This window comes from Primulina eburnea, chromosome 2, assembly GCF_022965805.1.
Source record: "Primulina eburnea isolate SZY01 chromosome 2, ASM2296580v1, whole genome shotgun sequence".
In the NCBI taxonomy this organism is placed as follows: Eukaryota; Viridiplantae; Streptophyta; class Magnoliopsida; order Lamiales; family Gesneriaceae; genus Primulina; species Primulina eburnea.
In genome coordinates, this window is record NC_133102.1 from 32612592 (window position 1) to 32632196 (window position 19605).

Below are 19605 nucleotides of genomic sequence, written 5' to 3' on the forward strand. Positions count from 1 at the left end.
TGAGACAAATGGAGATTCAAGTTTATCATAACAACTAGCCTTAGAGGCTATGAAAGAAGTTGAAGAATTAGTTCAGTCAAATTACCACGACTGAACAACGAAAACAAGCTGAGACAGCCCAGTTGCAGTCTGAACTTACAGTTGATTTGCAAGTGCCAACTAATGTGCCTTCTAGTTCAACTGCTGCTCAGCCAACTACTTCAACCCCAGACAATTAGCAGGAAGGAGTTGAAGAAGTTGCTAAAGAACTAGATCAGACTGAGACTGAATAACAACGTCTAGCTATGGTAATTTTCGGCGAAAAAGACAAGGGCAAAGCTCCAGCCACATCTGAAGTCTTATCTCCTGAAATACCTATGGCAACTGACCTCATGATTGAAGAAATTCAGTTCAGTCTGAACAATCTCATCTCAACTATTTCTGATATGAAATCAACTCAGCTGATGCACACGCATAAGCTTGATTCTATGAAGGAGAATTCCATGAAGAACCTCAAGCAGGTCACTAAGGATATTACTTCAACTATTTCTCGTCGTAGATCAGCTGAAGCAGGACCGAGTAACAGTTCCGGCTCTTTTCCAAACTCAGGACATGTTCATCCAACGAGTTGATTTCGTGCATACAAGTATGTCCAAAATAATGGATTTGATGCAGGAACATATGCTAAAAGCTATATCTCAGGTCAGATCAGAAGTCCGCCTTCTATCAAAACGTGCTGGTGTTGACAAAAAAGGGTAAGAGGAAAAAGAAGAGCAGCAGCAGCAGCAATCAAAGAAAAGATCGAGTCAACCAACTGATCCAGAACCTGCTGATAAAAGAGCAAAGAAGTGAAAAGCAGCAAGATCAGTTACATGATAGTTCTTACATTCTTGGATTTGTACAAATCTGTACATTTCATCTTTTTATTCTTTACTTGTACGAATCTGTACAGAGAAAGAATATTTTATCTACAATGATTCAGATTATTTTATTTAAAATGGAGTTTATCTGTTCCTAAATTCTATGTTTTGTCAAACATCAAAAAGGGGGAAATTGTTGGAATTAGAATTTCGGAGTTTGACAAATAAATCTTTTGAAGATTGTAGAACTGATCTACTCAACTGAATTAATTTGATCTTAAACTGAAGTTGTCCGAACTGATAATTAATGCGCAAAATAATCGAAGGCAATTGAACTGATCAAAGCTTACTGAACTATCAGTTAAGACTGGTCAGTTATACAGACAACTCAACCGATCGGCTATATAGTAAACTGATAATCATTTTAACACGTCATCAGTTAAGAGCGTAGCCAAGAACCGACAATTTGTACAAAAGCTGTAACGTCCCGTAATTTGGACTGCGTATAAACCATGCATAATTCCTAGTAATTTAATTGCTTGAGTATTTAAATTCTTTTCTTTGAATTTATTTATTTTACGCAGTAGTTTAATCGTCATCTTTTCACTATTTAAGTGAGGCCGGTCTGGAGATGGAGTATTGAGATAAATTAATAAAGTCATGTTTAATTATTTTATGCATTTTATGCATAATTCATGCATGATAGGATTTGATTCACGAAATTTTAAAAGTTCGTGCATTAAGATTTTTAAGTTGCATTTCACGTTCGAACGAGGATCGGAGACCGGGGAATTTTCAGAAAATTATTTTAATTACATGATTAATTTTTATAAATTAATTTAGAGCATTTTAAGTGTATTTTTCAAAAATGATAATTTTTGGGTATTTTTACCCGCATGATTTTTATTTTTATCGGTACGCTAATTTTATCAAATCGGAGACTTTTTAAGGGTTCGGCTAATATTTTCAAAAATCTTTTCGACGCGAAATATTTTTCGGGAGTGTGTTTGGAATTATTGGACCTATTTTTGAGCTATTTGGGCCTAAAACTCTTTTAAAACCTTTAAAATAAATTTGTGGCCCATTAACCTAGCACTATCTATTTAATTAGCTCTTAAACGCTTTTTTACCCTAAACCTAATAGTGTATTAGCCGACACCCCCTCCCCAGCTGCCCCCTCTCTCGGTTTCAGCACCATTCTTCAAGAAAATTTCGGTGGTCTCCTGTTCTTGTTTAAGGGAGCCTCACTCTCCTCATTTTTGGTCATCAAACTTCTTAAGGCACGCAGGTATTTTCTTTTATGTATCTTTCACGCCATATACATACTCATGAATTCTACTTTTATGAGAAAAGTTCGATCCAGTTTCACGCATGAAACATCTTCGATTTTTTTTGCATGAGATTTTCTTTTTTGTTCAATATTACTGTCATGTATGCGTGTGTGCAGGATACCTTTCGATCCAGTCAAGTAACGTGAGAAAATGCTTCATTTTTGTTTGAGTTCATGCACGTTTCCTTTTCCCCCACTCACGCTTTGTTTAAACTATTGCAAGGGGGCTGCTGCGGGTGGTGTGGAAGGGCTGTTACACCGAGAGTAGGAGGGCTTGCAAGCTAGATCGGGATGTGGTGAGTTGGGCGAGAGAGGAGCCGCATTTTGAGTGGTTTTGGGTTGAGCTGCGGTTTTGTTTTGGTTTCGGTAGTTTAGATGGAGTCATTAAGTGCCTAATGGTGTGTAATAAAGCTAGGTCCATGTGGTGGGTTTAGAGAGGACCGAAGGTGAGGAAATGGGGGGACATGTGTTGTATTGAGATAATGACATAGGGTGGAGCCATGTATAGGATGAATGATAGTGCAAGTGGGAGTGGCCGAGATTTTTTTTCACTTGTTGGACCATCAGCCGTAGGTTTAATGGCATGGGGATAAGATTTTAGAATCATTATAGTGTTTTTAAAATATGATAAAAAGTTGGGAAAAATTCGGGTAAGTTTTGATTCGATTCGGGTTAAAATCGGGATCCCGGTCGAAGTTTTAAAACAAATCGGTTAAGTTGTGAATTTTGCTCGAGTTTATGTCTAGGAATGCTTTTTAATATGTTTTGGGACATTTTAAGGAGTTTGGTAAGTTTCGGGTCGATTTTAGAGGTCCAGGGTTAAAACGATAATATTTGGGTTTCCAGGGGCAAAATGGTCATTTTGCACCCGGGGTGAGATTTTGGTCCTAGCAGCGCCCTGAGCACAAATCATGATATTTTTAAATATTCATGCATCACGTTTACGATTTTTACGCTATTATAATAATTATGGTGCATGCTTAATTTAAAGGAATTAAGAGAAAAAGTGAGAAAGTGAAGAGCACTCCGTCTCCGCCGCGCCACGTCGTTATTTTGTTTGTTTTCTGTCAAAACAAACCAAGGCATGTTTATATCTTCTTTCACTCTTCAATCAAGCCATATAGATATTTTTAAATATCGCAAGTACATGATTTTAATACAAGATATTTCAGTATGCGATTTAATTATATTACGTGCATTAAATAGAAAATGATTATTTTTGAGATTTATGTGATATGGCTTGTGGTTCCTTCACTATGTGGGAGCATTATTTATACGGTCGCCAGTGACCGCTCAGTTCAGGTTGGTACCACCCGGTCGCCAATGACCGATCAGTTCAGGATGGTACCATCGGGTCTTCAGTGACCGCCAGCTCAGTTCCAGGCTCCCCGGTAGTCAGTTACCGATCAGTTTAGCTTAGTGCAGTGGCCACAGGCGTAAAACATAATCTCAACAGAAAATTTTACCAGTTATTTCAGTACAGGCTCCAAGGAGCAAATATTTTTACTATGATTATCAGTTCAGTTATGCACGTATTATAATTGCTCAGATCAGTTTATTTTCAGCATGATGACAGATCATTTTCAGTATGCCTCACGACATGATATTTTACCCTATGCATATTTTAATTCAGATTTTATTCGTTATCTGCGATATATGCATGCTGAGTCTTTAGGCTCACTAGACTTGATTGTTGTAGGTACTGATGAGGCTAGGGCCGAGGACGGGGACCAGTGAGCCAGCTTGGGTCGACAGTAGTGGCACCCGAGGACCTCAGTGCAGCAGTTGCTATTTTATTTCTCAAACAATATTTTTATCAGCCGTTGGATATTTTTAAATTGTGATTTTTGGCAACTTTATTTTCTTCCGCTGCGATATTTCAAACTTTGACTTTGTTTGTCAGTTTAATTATGAACGAGGCAATTTCAGTTATTTTAAAAAGAAAATTTTTAATTTTCCGCAATTTTTCTAGCAAGTATTTTCGGGCCTTCACAAAAGCATACTGCAACTCGTAGTGGAAGCGCTGCACATCAAAATGCCACAGTATACTATTGTCAGAAGAATGTTGATACATTCAGAAAAGACAAATCAACGGATATAAGTCATTTAAACGCATTCAATATTACCTTGGAAGCAAAGCCTATAAATAGCCGTGAAGTTCAGCTGAGAAAAAGGCTTTTGCGAACAATTACTCTGAGTGAATTTTGATTCAAGCTTACAAGCTTAACTACGATATTCAGACAGAAAAACTCATAGTAATATTCATAGTTTTCAGGCTATCATCTTAGCAAAAGTATTAGCACATTATCGTAAGATCAATTGTGCGCAGTTGTGCTAAGATAAGAAAATCAGTTGTATACTGATAAGTTGTAAAGATACTAAGAGTTTTAGTTTGGCAGTGTTAATACCAAATTGAAGTGGTTATTACAGTTTTTGTAATTAATCAAATCTTTTAGTGAATATCATATCATTGTGATAGAAGAAATGGCGTAGGAACATTTGAAGTCTCCGAACATCAGTAAAATCTTTTGTGTTCTTTACTTCAGAAATTCCTTGAGTATTCAATCTGTCAGTCAGTTTATTTACGCACTTATACTAGTTAACTGATTGACATTGACAACAAGATTCTTCAATTCAGTTTATCGCTAAACTGATTCACCGTTATCAAAAACGAGTCAAATATATTTAAGTGTTTATTCAACCCTCTTCTAAACGCTACGACCCTTATAACCGATCCTAACACACTGCTTCAATTACTTCGACTGGGGATTATTCAAAAACTAAGATAATTCAGTATGCCTTTTCAAGTGGCAAAAATGGACATCTTCTGCCGACATTTGAGCAATTAATCCAGAGTTAAATATAGATTTTTCCACTAAATTAGTCCCACTCTCCCAACTTCCAACAGAAAAGAAAACGAAAAATATTTACCAAATTATCATTGAACAAGAATTGGCATGTCCTCGATGCAAGTGAGCAAAGTTTACAACATGAAAATCATTTAGAAACACTCCAATATTTAGAAACATTCCGACAACTCGACCCAAAAACTGTGGGAAAATAATCTTAATTACCTGGGGCACATTGAAAGCAACAAACATAATAGGAAGTGTCAGCAACTGCAAATAAATTGAGTACCACTGTAAAGGGAAAAGGAAAAACTGTCAGCATTACTATTACCCTGACATTATCGCTGAAATCTTTATTTAAAAAACTTTTAAAACTAGCAAAAATCACATCTATCGAAGGCAAAAAAAATGCATGAAATATATTAGCACTAAATCCTTGACTGCCAATAAGCCCGAAATTTGTCTGTGCTTCAAGTGAAAGAAATGAAATTGATACTATGTCCTTGTCAACATATTTGAACAAATGCAAATGGTGATGACTACAGTCGAGCTGACATGAAAAACATTCTATCATATTCGAAATTATCGAATTGAAATCGAACTCAAACATATTAACAAATTTCTAGCCAAATTCGAGCCAAATGTTTTTTCAATAGTTCGACAAAACAACCTTTAACCATTTATGTATTTATCGCTAACTAGGCCACATCAAATGAAGATAATCTCATTGCCCCAAACATTTTTTTTTTCCCGGAATGGATTTATCACTAACTAGGCCACACAAAAACATGATTACGCAAACTTTAGAAGTCAGCTTTTTGTAATTTTCAATCATATGATCGACCTTTTTTGAGGGTCTGGCTATTGTTAGGGAGACTTTAACCAGAATATACTGGATCTGTATTTCAAATCCATGAGTCTTGAATTCCAGGTATTCATGGTTTTGTGTGAGCCACATTGCTAAATCAACTCACTCGTCCTACTATCTTGAGCCTTATTTCTTTTCAGATTAGATCAGTCATTTGTCCTAATGTGTTACTCCCCATGTTGATCATTTTTCCAGAGGTACCACTTGATTCCCCTCTTCTTAATGTTTCCGACTAACATTTAACAGATTCTAGTTGCAAAGCGGTTTGCTCAAAAAATAATATAAATAAGAGATAAAAAATCGACAAATAAGGTACTTTATTGTTTTCACAATGAGGAATGCTGTTGTAGGTATAAATAAGGGCACAGGCCATAGCACAACTACTTAGAAGTACATCGGTCCTCATATACAGTGAAACCCAAGGATACCAGATAATTTTTTTTGGAACATAAGATACTAGATACTTGAGATGAATGGTCTGTGTAAATGCAGATCTATCATGATATCTATTATTGGCGCAAAAAGAGTCTCAACAGCAAAGGCTCTATAAAGGATTGAAGGTTGGGGTTAAGAAAAACACTTGCATATTTCTACAAACTCACCTTCACCAATAATCCCAACAATCCTGGTGAATGTTGAAGTGTTGTTTGTTGAAAAGAAAGCTGAAAAACACATGTTAAAAAAAAAAAAAAGCTAAACACGTGTCATTTAAAAAGAAACAGCAAATATCAATGTCATGATTCAAGGAAACATAGATTCAAGTAAAGTCATGGATATGAAGAAAACATCAACCACTTTAGCAGAATACCTTGAACAGAACTTTAGCAGAATACCTTGCACAGAGCCCTTGCACAAGATAATGAACAACTACAATCTCTATTTAGAGATTATCCGTGTGTGTGTGTGTGTGAGTGATTTCAAATCAAGCATCAGTGTCAACATTAATAGTCCCTTACTAATATGCTAGTTTCCTTTTAAATATGACAATAAATACTGTTTTTGATATTTAAAGAGACATGTTTTTACAAAAAGCACTTCGTAGAGTAAATAATGATACGAGGAAAATTTAGGAACGTTAAGATACCAAAGATGAGTTCTATTTAGTATCCACTTTTTCATTTACAACCAACAAAAATTGATAAAATTGGAATGAGCCAAATGGCCCCAACTAGTATCATGCAGTTTCTAAACAAGCGTCGATTAAGTGCGATTAAGCGCAAAGAGAGCTTTTATTTGAGCAAACACAAGAAAAAAATAGTCAACCTTAGGTCAGACCATATTAACAGGGAAAAAACGTGATCAAGCGTGAGCTTTTTCGATATAATTTAATTTAACTTTTATTTTATATTTTGAATTAAATGTTTAACTTTTATTTTATTTTTCGATAAAAGTTAACTTTTAACTTTAAAATATTAAATATTCGATAATATAAAATTTTTCAAACAAAAATATATTTAGGACACTTGACATATTCTTTAATGGTTACTTTGATAGTAAGAAAGTGTCTATGATTTATGCATTTATTCTTAAATTTTGTATGTTTATGTGTTATTCAATTTATTTATTGACTTGATATAATTAAAATTATAGTAAAAACTTGTAGGATCGAGCGTTTGTCGTTTTGCCAAAAACTATAACTGGTGGTAACAGTGCAACTCAAATATTTTAAACCGTACGACAGTTCAAACATCATGTTTCGATTGTTCTACTCCACAGGGGCAATTATTGTTCCCCGACTGTCCCCCTCCCAAACATTGCACTTTTTGCAATCCATAGGAATCGAACCCATGACTTGGAATCTGATACCAATTGTAAAACCGAGTGTTTGCCGCTTTACCAAATGCTATAGCTGGTATTAATAGTAAAAGTCAAATATTTTCAACCATACAGCAGCCCAAGCGCCAAGTTTTTCGATTGTTCTACCATCAAAGACAATTATTGTACCCAACAAAACTACAATATTATTTCACACTTAGTTTTCATACTAAACCAGTTTAAGCTTGTAAATTTTGAAAGTTGACCGTGACACTTCGTCACGTTTCGCACTTTTTGGAATCTTGGTATCCAGTAGCATTTGAAATAATATTGGAAAAATAAAACGCAATACTAGAACTTAATTTTCATTCATGTGACAAACAAATCCATTTCTCATATTTTTTAAAAGGATAAAAGAAATAGCAATGGGTCATTGACATGTTGCATATTCCAGCAAGTTTGAAACATCGTGAATGTCACAAGTATGAGAAAATAATTGTAAAAATTTTAAGTTGCCTCTCTTGTAAATATCCAAATTACGTGGACCTCCTTTGTGAAATCGTATCAAGGTAGATATCTGGTGTTTCTGTATATATTTTATATTCAGAAGGAAATAATAAAAGAAGTAAGAAAATAATAAAATTTAATGAAAAACAAAAGATACCATCAATTGTCCATGAACCAAAAAACAAAGAAAGTGTAAAGTTGTGCCTAATAATGACATCTAAAGTAGAATCGCCATGCCAAAGGAAAAAACTATTTCACATAAACCACATCCTTAAACCATTATTAAAAATCTATACTAGTCACCACGTTTCATGATATATGTGGTTTTTACGTATTTTATTGTGTCATCTTGAGTCGCATTCATGCATGTTTCGTTTAGGTTGCGTTTATATTTAGTTGTTTTTATTACATGTCATGTACGACAATTGTTTTTCATGTGTTTGGATTGAATTGTAGGCAATGCGAATAAAGAAAAGAGGATTTCAGAAGCAAAAGTCAAGCCAGCAGGCGAAATTGACCGCCCTAGTGCGCACAAGAAGAAAAACACAGTTGATATGCGAGCCAGGCACGACGGGGCGGGTGAAATTTTTTTTTTTTTGATAGGAAACTAACTATATTATATTAGAAATGGAAATTAAAGTACAGGCAGATGAGTAATCCGCAAGCAAAGAAAAAAGATTAACGATAAGAAATAATGCAAAGTCATCTTAATCTATCCACCTGCCCATACAAATTTCCAATCCCTAATCAAATCTAAGATGCACAAATGATTGTACTCTTTCAAATATGTTGTCCAAGTGGCGACTTTGAACTTGATCTTCTCCCAAACATCTTCCACTGAATGTGTACTATCCTCAAAATTTCTGCTATTCCTTTCCAACCATAACGACCAAAAAACACTATGAATAATCAAAACCCAGAATTTGGATATTCTTTTCGATGTGCAACATGCCAACATCCCAGGTCCATTGTGAATAGTTCTTTTGCCTTCCTTGGAAACACCCATTGAAAACCCATTTCCTTTAACACTCTCATCCATATTCAGTCGAAAATGAGCAATGTAAAAGTAGATGATCTTGACTCTCCTCTTGCTTTTGACAAAGACAACACCATTGCGGTCTTAGTACACATTCCGACCACCTTCTCTGCACCGAGTCACGAATTGGTAACTTTCCCAAGGCCACTGTCCACGAGAAAATCTGAATCTTTTGTGGGACATGTACCTTCCAGATATTATGAAATTGAGAGAATAACGGAAAGGTATCAATCGGGAAAAAGGAATTGTAAAATGAGCAAACAGAAAACAAACCCGAGTGATCCCCCAACCAGACTCTATAATCCTCAATACCCGACTCCAGTCTAACTCTATCCAAGACTCCTAATAGAGTAATAAACTCACCTACCTTTACCTCATTCAATTCTCTTCTGAATCTCACATTCCAAAAGAAAGAAGAACTAACACTGCTATCACCAACAAAATTGCTGATAGGTTTATTTTTTAATAAGCAAATTTGAAACAAAGCTGGAAATCTTAACTTAAACGAGACTCCCCCCTCCCAAACATCCTCCCAAAAACGAATAAGATTACCCTCTTTTGGCACCACCCTAATCAGTGAAAAGCTGGATAAGAGCGAGATATAAATTTCCAAGGACATCTGAATGTCTTATTTCCGGCCAAACCCAAATCCCACCCATTGACTTGAATCCCATATATGCTCTGAATGACCTTTTTCCACAACGTTCCCCTTTCGACTGAACCCCTCCACCACCATTTCTCCAGAAGAGCCTTATTTCTTAAACAAATGTTCCCCAACCCCAGTCCCTCTCTGTCCTTTGGCTTGCTCACCTGATCCCACCCGACGACATGACACCGTTTTTCCCCGTCTGGGCCATCCCACAAAAAGTTCCTCATCAACTTTTCCATTCTTTTAGCCACTCGAATTGGCACTTTAAAAAGAGACATAAAGTAAGATGGCATCGCACATAAAACCGCCTTAATCAATGTAAATCGCCCCCCTTCCCTTCGATAAGAACGACTTCTTCCAGTTTGCTAATTTCTTAGACATTTTGGCTATGACAGGTTCCCAGAATTCCATATTCGTGGGGTTTCCTCCCAAAGGTAACCCAAGGTACTTAATCGGCCATACTCCTTTTTGGCAACCGATTGTAGAAGCAATGTCGTCGTCTTCCTCTTCCGAACAATTAATTCCCAGCACAATATTTTTATCGACATTCATTTTGAGGCTTAAGATATCCACTATTGCAATCACGTGCTGTTGAGTTTTTGCGAAAAACAAAATGTCGTCCGTAAATTGAATATGCGAAATTTCAACCTTCTCCTTCCCAACTACGAACCCTCTTACTACATCCATAACCTTCGCCTTATCAATCATCCTCCCCAATGCATCGACGATGAGGTTAAAAAAGAAAGGGGATAAAGGATCCCCTTGACGTAATTCTCGCTCCCCTTTGATTTTCCCCCTCAGTCTTCCATTAATAAATATTGAAAAAGATACATTGGAAACGCAACCCCTAATCCACCTCCTCCATCTCTCTCCAAAACCTTTTTTCCGTAACACAAAGTCTAGGAATCTCCAATCAACGTTATCATACGCCTTTTCCAAGTCCACTTTAAGAACCCATCCTTTGATTTTCTTACGTCGATACTCTTCCACAAGTTCATTAGCGATTAGACAACAGTCAAGAATCTGTCTACCTCTAATAAATGCACACGCAAGCCAGGAGCGCAGAGGCAGGCAATTCTGGCCTCCCTAGCTCAGCGAGAAATATGAAAAAGAAGAATTTGCGCAGAGAGCGCACTAGGGCGGGCAATTTCAGCTGGCCCAATGTGATTAAGAAGGAAAAAATATTCTATTGATTTTTTTCAACTTTCTTGATGGCACCTACTTGGAAAAGCCCCAATACAAGGTTTGAAGGAGATTGTCAAAACTTTGGAGAGTTTTATTAGCTAGAGAGAGCGCACGCGAGGAAAAGGAACCAGAGTCGAGATAACTTGAAGAATTCGGGATTTTCGCCCAGGGTCTCTTCTGTTCTTCATCAACTATAGTATTTTTAGTTTGAAAACTTTATTTTAATTATTATTTGAATATTTTATTATCATGTTTAGTAGTTAAATCTTTTATTTTTTGGGATTTAAGGGAATCTTACCCCGAAACTTTTTTTCATATAATTAAACAGTCAATGACTTTTTTAGATAACTTACAATTCAAATTCTCGTCTACAATTTACGTGTGATACAGTCTCTGTAGAACGATCCGTACTCCGTACACTATATTATAACTTGACTCGTGCACTTACGATTTATTCAAGCATAAAAGATTAAATTTTATTTGGGGATTTACAGTGCAAGAAAAGTTCGATCATTTCATACCAACATGATGAAATGATGCAGAACAAGATGCCTTTTTGGTACAATAGGATCACCCCAAAGCCAAATAAGACAATTATCCAAATTGGTAGGTTAATCCTGCAAAAGGCTAGGGACTTTGTCACTAGATTAAAGTTTACTCCAAAGCGCACAAGTACAAGCGGCGGGCCAGAAACTGTCACGTGGAGTTTGACGTTGGAAACTATGTGTGGGTTGTCTTAACTAATGTTCGATTTCTTGTGGGACAGTATAATAAGAAATCTGCACATAAGATTGGACCAGTCGAGATTATTGTAAAGATTAATCCCAATGCGTGCCGTTTGAAGTTACCGAGTCATGTCCGCATGCACGACGTCTTTAACGTTGAGCGTTTGATTCTTTGTTGGTGACTCGTCATATGACAAGGATGTGGCTGGACATTCGAGGAAGAATGTTTTCGACCCTGGGGGAATGATGCAGTGCAATCGTGCAAGATGACTTGGTGATGCAATGAGATCCCCCGAAAGCCAAATAAGACAGTTATTCAAATTGGTAAGATTTTAGGCATTTTTTCGTTTTTGGTAATATTTTGTTTAGGCAATAAATAAGCTAAGAAAGTTGAGATTTAATTATAATCTGATTTTCTTGCAATAATTAGAATATTTTCTGGTTTTGATTATTGGCAATCCATTCTATAAATACATGCATAGTTTTGATACAGAAGAAAATTTAAAATTAAATAAAGTTTATTGCGAGTCTTTTACAGTATTTTTTAGACCAGATTATTCTGTATAATCAACGAGACTATATGACTGTTTACTGCATTTTCAAGATTTTCCTGACATTGTGTATGAATCAATAGATTAATCCTTTTTATTATATGCTCCAATCAATAGATTATTCCTTTTTATTATATGCTCCGCTACATCATTGTCATTATCAGTTTCATATTCAAAAACATTTGAAAAAATAAGATATAATTACAAAGAGTGGCGTCTTTATACCTTAACATTAGTGATATGCAAAGCCCCAATAAATAAAGGAATAATAGGTCCAAACACACCACGTGGATTTTCAGTCAAGTTCAGGAACCATGAGATTCCTCCCTGAAATATTGTAAGAGAAATTTCAATTTGTTATTACCGACAAAAAAGGGTAAAAAAAATGACTAAATAAGAATAATAGGTACAATTTAATTAATCTTTCTTTTATATCGTTACTTTATGGTATCAAGAGCCAGCCCAATATGAACTACAGGGCTGGATGGTGAGCTCTCGCTCAGCTCCGACTGGCAGCGGCTCGGTCAGAGGTGGAGGTCCAGGCGGCCGCAGCAGTTCCAGTAGTTCTGGAGCTGCTGTTTCAGATGAAATCTCTCGATCTCCTTCAAATCATGCCTTAGCCGATAATTCCCTTCAAATTACGATTAATAAACTCAATGGCAAGAATTATTTGGAATGGGTTCAATCCATGCTCCTTGTGATCGATGGCAAAGGGAAACTAGGCTATTTAAATGGTGAAATACAGCCATCGTCATCCACCGATCCCGAATATAAACAATGGAGACCGGAGAAATCTTTAGTTACTGCATGGCTAATTAACTCCATGGATCCACTCATTGGCAAACTGTTTATGTTTCTTCCTACTGCTCATGATGTTTGGGAGGTCGTCCGTGATACATACTCCGACATGGAAAATTATTAACAGTTGTATGAATTGACTACTCCATGTTGCGTATACACCAAAGCAATCGTGATGTCAACATAAATTATAATGAGATGATGTTGATTTGGCAAGAGCTAGATCTCCATGATGCTGAAGAGTGGGAGAGTAGTAAAGATAGTGCTCGTTTTAAAAAAAATAAGTGGAAATAAGTCGGATGTTTGTTTTCCTCGCAGGTTTAAACAAGGATCTTGATGAAGTTCGAGGTCGCATCCTTGGCAGAAAACCTCTTCCAAGCATTCGTGATGCCTTCTCTGAAATTCCGCGCGAGGAAGCACCCTTGCATGTGATGCTGCCGCGATTGGATGACTTGAGGGTAGAAACTGATGGTTCGACCCTTGTTGGTAAAGGCAGTGGCTCGAAAGGTGACCGCAATGGAGGTAAACCAAAAATATGGTGTGAGAAGTGCAAAAAGGCGTGGCGTACAGTGGAAAGTTGTTGGGAAATTCACGGTAGATTTGCTCATCTTAAGGAAAAATATGGAGGCTCCAATCGGGCTGGTCGTTCTCTTCAAACAAGTAGTGGCAACTCCGGACACTGGACAGCAATCTTCTCCTTCAGAATCGGCTTCTTTCAGGATCAACTCGAGCTCTAGTCGAAAATGTTCAAACAGGTATATTTTCCTTAGCAAATGTTGCAATTCGATGTCTAACGCCTCTTGGATTGTAGAATATGGGGCAACAAGTGGTAATTCCCAATTTTTTCATCATATGCACCATGCCTAGACAACAAAAAGGTTAAAATTGCTGATTGTTCGTTCGTTGTTGTTGCCGGCAAGGGCTCTATTGTTATTTCTCCACTTTTGACCCTTAAAAATGTCATACATTTTTCTTAATTATTGTATAATCTTCTTTCTATCAGCCAGTTAACTCTCGATCTATGTTGTCATGCGATTTGTTCGTCTTCTCATTGTGAATTTCAGGAATTGGCCTCGGGGACGATGATTGGCAATGCTAGGCTGGACAATGATCTCTATATTTTCAATGCTGGTTCTTTCCTTGGCCAACAAGACCAGAAGACATGTTACAACTCCATTATACTTCTAGGAATAGTGATATTATGTTATGCCATTACCGTTCGAGACATTCAAATTTTGATTATTTGAAACAGTTGATACCAAAGTTATTAATAAAGATATTTCTTCACCTTATTGTGAATCTTGTGCATTGGCTAAGCATCATAGGTCTGTGTGACCCATCTCAGCCCCACAAAGAGTCTGCACCATTCACTCTCTTTTATAGTGATGTTTGGGGCTTGTGTCGCACAGTCACTATGTCTGGGAAACATTGGTCCATCACGTTTATTGATGATCATACTCGTATGACTTGGACATTTCTTTTAAGAGATAAAACTGAGGTTGTACATACTTTTCAACATTTTTTAACATGATTCAGACTCAATTCCACACTGAGATAAAAATATTTCAAAGTGATAATGGGAAAGAATTTCTTAATCATGTATTAGGAAACTTCTTTGTGAAAGTGATACTGGGAAAGAATTTCTTAATCATGTATTAGGAAACGTCTTTGCCGAAAAAGGTATTGTGCTTCAAAGTTCGTATCCTCATACCCATCCCTCAACAAAATGGTGTAGCTGAACGAAAATATAAACACCTCCTTGAAGTTGCTCGGGCCATTAGTTTCTCAACAAAAGTTCCTCTAATCTTTGGGGTAAGCTATTCTTATAGTTACCCATTTGATTAACTGTTTACCATCACGGATTACAATCTACCAACATCTTTCAAAAATGTTTTCCTACTACTCGCATCAAGATAAATATTCCTCTTAAAATTTTTGAGAGCACCGCATTTGTTCATAACCATGCTCCCAACCACTGCAAACTCGATCCTAGGGTTCATAAGTGCATATTTGTTGGGTATCCTACTAACCAAAGGGGATAAAAATGTTTTGATCCTGTGTCCAAGAGTTTTTTTGTTTCAATGGATGTCACATTTTTTGAGGGTCCGTCTAACTATGAAACTCATCTTCAGTGGGAGTCATCATGTGATGAAGATGAATGTATTAATAATTCAGACCTAACATTTGAATTTGAAATTAATTATAATTCAGTTGCAACGTTTGATAAAGTAGAAGGGAGTAGAAAATTACTCAACTGGTGTATACTAGGAAAGGTCATGGAAAGGAAAGAGAGGATAATGTCCTTCTACAAAGGCATGAACCTTATCAATGGCCAAATAGAGAAACGCACAACAAGACTTCATCTGACCCTAATCAAGGTATGCCCAAGTCAACATCCTCTAATTCCATCGACCTTACTATTGCTCTGAGAAAAGTTACTCGGTCATGCATTAAGCACCCGTTGTCAAACTTTGTGTCTTATAAAAATGTCACCCTCTTTTTTTGCCTTTATCTCTCAAATAGATTATGTTATTATACCGAATAATATACAAGAGGATCTAGCGATACCTGGATGGAAGGGAGATATTTTTGAAGAGATGAGAGCCCTGGAGAAGAACTCTACTTGGGAGAAAGTCGACCTACCCAATGGAAAATCCATTGTGGTGTGTAAGTAGGTATTCACTACAAAATACAACTTTGATGGTTCTTTGGAAAGATATAAAGCTCATCTGGTTGCCAAAGGTTTCACCTAGACATATGGAGTTGGCTACTCTGAGACATTTTCTCAAGTGGCAAAGTTAAATACAATTCAAGTTTTATTATCTGTTGCAGCCAATCTTCATTCGACTTTGAATCAACTAGATATAAAAAATGGCTTCTTAAATGGTGACTCGGAAGAAAAAATAAATATGGAACCTCCCCTGGATTCACTGATCAATTTGGATCGAAACAGGTTGAAAAAATCCCTCTATGGATTGAATCAATCTCTTAGAGCATGGTTTGAGAGGTTTATTAAGTTTGTTCAAGGCAAGGATACAGTCAGCGTCAATTTGATCACACTTTATTCACAAGAAATCCGTCCGCTCACAAGATCTCGGTACTGATTGTTTATGTCGGTGACATAATATTAACAGGAGACGATATTGATGAGATGAGCCGGTTGAGGAAAAGTTGGGCCATGGTATTTGGGGCACTTGAAGTACTAGTACTTTCTTGGAACGGAGGTAGCAAGGTCTAAGAAAGGAATTGTGGCGTCTCAACGAAAGTATGTGCTCAACGTTCTGAAAAAAAAGGGATGAGTGGATGCAAACCCGAAAACACTCCAATAGAGGCGAGTGGAAAATTAGGAGAATTAAGGATGATGTCCCTGCCGATAAAGAAAGGTACCAAAAACAAGTTGCAAGATTGATATACATGTCTCACACGCGACCAGACATTGCCTTCGATGTAAGCATGGTCAGTCAGTTTATGCAGTCACCATATGACGAACACTTGGAAGCGGTGTATTGTATTCTTAGATATTTAAAGCATACAACAGGCAAAGGATTGTACTTTGAGAAGAGCTAAAAAATGAGATTGAAGTATATACAGATCCAGACTGGGCAGGTTCAAATATAGACAGATCAACATCGGGATATTGAACTTTCTTATGGGGGAATCTAGTAACTTGGACGAGCAAGAAACAAAGCGTTGTTGCTAGAAGTAGTGCAGAGGCTCATTTCAGATCTATGGCTCAAGATGTATGCAAGGTTCTTTGGCTAAAAAAGGTATGGATGATTTGAAAAGAACAGTAAAACTTCCAATGAAGTTATACTGTGACAATAAAGTTGTTATCAACATTGTTCATAATCCCGTTCTACATGAAAGAACCAAGCATATAGAAATCGACGAGCATTTCATAAAAGAGAAGCTTGAAGGAGTGATGTGCACTCCATTTGTTCCGACCACGTTACAAGTTGCAGATGTCTTGACCAAGGGGCTCTCAAAACAACTCTTTGAAGACCAAGTCAGCAAGTTGGGCATGATTGATATTTTCGCACCAAGTTGAGGGGGAATGTCAATAAGTTTGGTTTACTTTATTTTTTTTTTTATAGGAAACGATATATTATTAATGATATAATAATTTGGATTACATCAGTGGACTAGAAGTTCACTGTCCTAAAGCAAAATACTAAAGCACTAAAGCACAAGCAAATCATATGTAAACAAAATCCCATTGTCTAAGCAAATCAAAAATAGAAACATTGTCGAATTCTCTGTGATTTCCAATCCATAAGGCCACGCTAATCTTTATCTTCTCCCAGCATTTTTCAACATTTGTCACTTTTCCTTCGAAGATTCTCTTGTTTCTTTCCAACCAAGTTGTCCAACATAGGCACTGAACCACGACTCTCCAAAATATTCCCCCTCTTTTACCGGTTGGTTGTCCCAAATCCATGCTGAACAATTCTTTTGTTGATTTTGGTATCACCCAAACCAACCTCAATTCTTGTAGCGCTCTAATCCACAGCTCAGACGTGAAAGGACAGTGAATGAGCAAATGTTCTTGAGTCTCAAAATCATTTTTGCATAGAACACACCAATTCGGTGATAATGCAATCCCTAAGCATCTTTTTTGAATCGTCTCCGAGCTTGGTAGCTTACCTAGAGTGGTTGTCCAAGAAAAGAACTGAATTTTGGTAGGAACCGGTGTTTTCCAAATAGAATCGAAAAAATTGAATTTTGGGTTTATATTATTTGAGAAGAATGAGTCATAGAAAGAACTGACAGAGAAAATACCCGATGAGTCCCCACTCCACTGTATGAAATCTTCCACTCCCTCAACTAATCTAGCCGACTCTAAGACTTCTAATAGCCCTGTCAACTCATCAATCTCGTCATCTCTCACCCCTCGTCTGAAATGGAAATCCCAAGAAAGGTTGCGATTTAAATTATCAAATGTTGCATAATATGAAATGGGCAGATTGCGAAAAGAAGAAAGCTGAAATAAAGCTGGGAAACAAACTTTGAAAGAACCTTCACCCACCCAATTATCTTCCCAGAATCTAACCTTGTTCCCACCCCTCACCTTAACTAAAATTTTCAGTTTAAAAGCTGGGTGTATCCGGGAAATAAACTTCCAAGGGCATCTATACGTCACATTTCTCGCCAAACCCGCATCCCACCCATTATCTTGCAATCCATATTTACTAACAATGATTTTTTTCCATAAGGTCCCCTCTTCTTTGAAAAAACGCCACCACCACTTCCCAAGCAAGGCTGCATTTTTAAAGCCGATGTTAGCAATGCCCAAACCCCCTCTTTCCTTTGGCTTACATACTTGATCCCATGCGGCCAAATGTATACGTTTGTCTCCATCCGCTCCATCCCATAGAAAATTCCGTGATATCTTGTCCATCGACTCCTCGACACTTTTTGGGACCTTGAATAATGACATGTAATATATCGGGATGGAATTCAAGACTGAAAGAATCAATGTTAATCTTCCACCTTTGGACAGAAATCCTCTCTTCCATGCAGCGAGTTTTCTGGACAGTTTATTAAGCACCGGCTGCCAAAACAATTGTTTCAATGGGTTTCCTCCCAAAGGTACCCCCAAATATGGAATAGGACCATGACTCTTTGCCACAACCCAATTGTGTTGCCAACCTTTCAACTTCAGATTCTTCATGATTAATTCCTAACAACGCACTCTTTTCCCAATTAATTTTCAAACCCGACATTTTACAGAAAGATCTTACCACTTGTACCAAGATACTTATGTGATCTTCTTTTGTGCGAAAAAGAGTGTGTCGTCCACAAACTGTAAATGGGATATCTCAATCATTTCTCTTCCGACCTCAATTCCTTTGACAAGGTTCGATTCCTTAGATTTTTCTATCAATCTTCCCAAGACATCTACAACCAAGTTAAATAGAAAAGGTGATAATGGATCTCCTTGGCGCAGTCCTTTAAAAGCTTTGAATTTACCTCTTGGCCTCCCATTGATCATAATTGAAAATGAAACATTTGATACACATCCTCTCATCCATGATCTCCATTTTTCTCCAAACCCCTTCTTTGATAACACAAAGTCCAGAAAATCCCAACTGACGTTGTCATAGGCTTTTTCAAAATCCAATTTCAGCACCCATCCTTTTTTCCTCTTAATCCTAGCCTCTTCGAGCAACTCATTTGCTATAAGACCACAATCCAAGATTTGTCTCCCTTCGACGAATGCATTCTGTGATTCTGAAATCGTCGACTCCATCACACATTTCAATCTCTCTGTCAAGACTTTCGAAATTATCTTATACAAACTCGTTATTAAACTGATAGGTCTGAAGTCCCTGACTTTATGAAATCTACTTTCTTTCTAATCAAGCATATATAAGTTTCGTTGGTGATTCCATTGATGATTCCAGTTTCGAAAAATTCATGAAAAACCATCATAAGATCTTTTTTGACTATTTCCCAACAATGTTGATAGAAACTCAAAGTAAATCCATCAGGCCCCGGGATCTTTCCTCCGTC

At 37.0% G+C, this 19605-nt stretch overlaps 1 protein-coding gene across 6 annotated transcripts in view; it reads right to left on the minus strand.

Moving 5' to 3' along the window:
- The window catches only part of LOC140823034 (ALBINO3-like protein 2, chloroplastic), a 40201-nt gene that overhangs the window by 11912 nt on the left and 8684 nt on the right, over positions 1–19605 (minus strand). For 3 of the 6 annotated variants that reach the window (XM_073184109.1, XM_073184114.1, XM_073184113.1), the window contains 3 exons: positions 12520–12621; positions 6489–6548; positions 5244–5309 (listed from right to left, as the gene is read on the minus strand). In XM_073184109.1, coding sequence (XP_073040210.1) covers positions 5244–5309; positions 6489–6548; positions 12520–12621 — 228 coding nt within the window. The remainder of the gene's footprint in view (positions 1–5243; positions 5310–6488; positions 6549–12519; positions 12622–19605) is intronic. The other 3 variants (XM_073184111.1, XM_073184110.1, XM_073184112.1) reach the window with 3 other exon arrangements.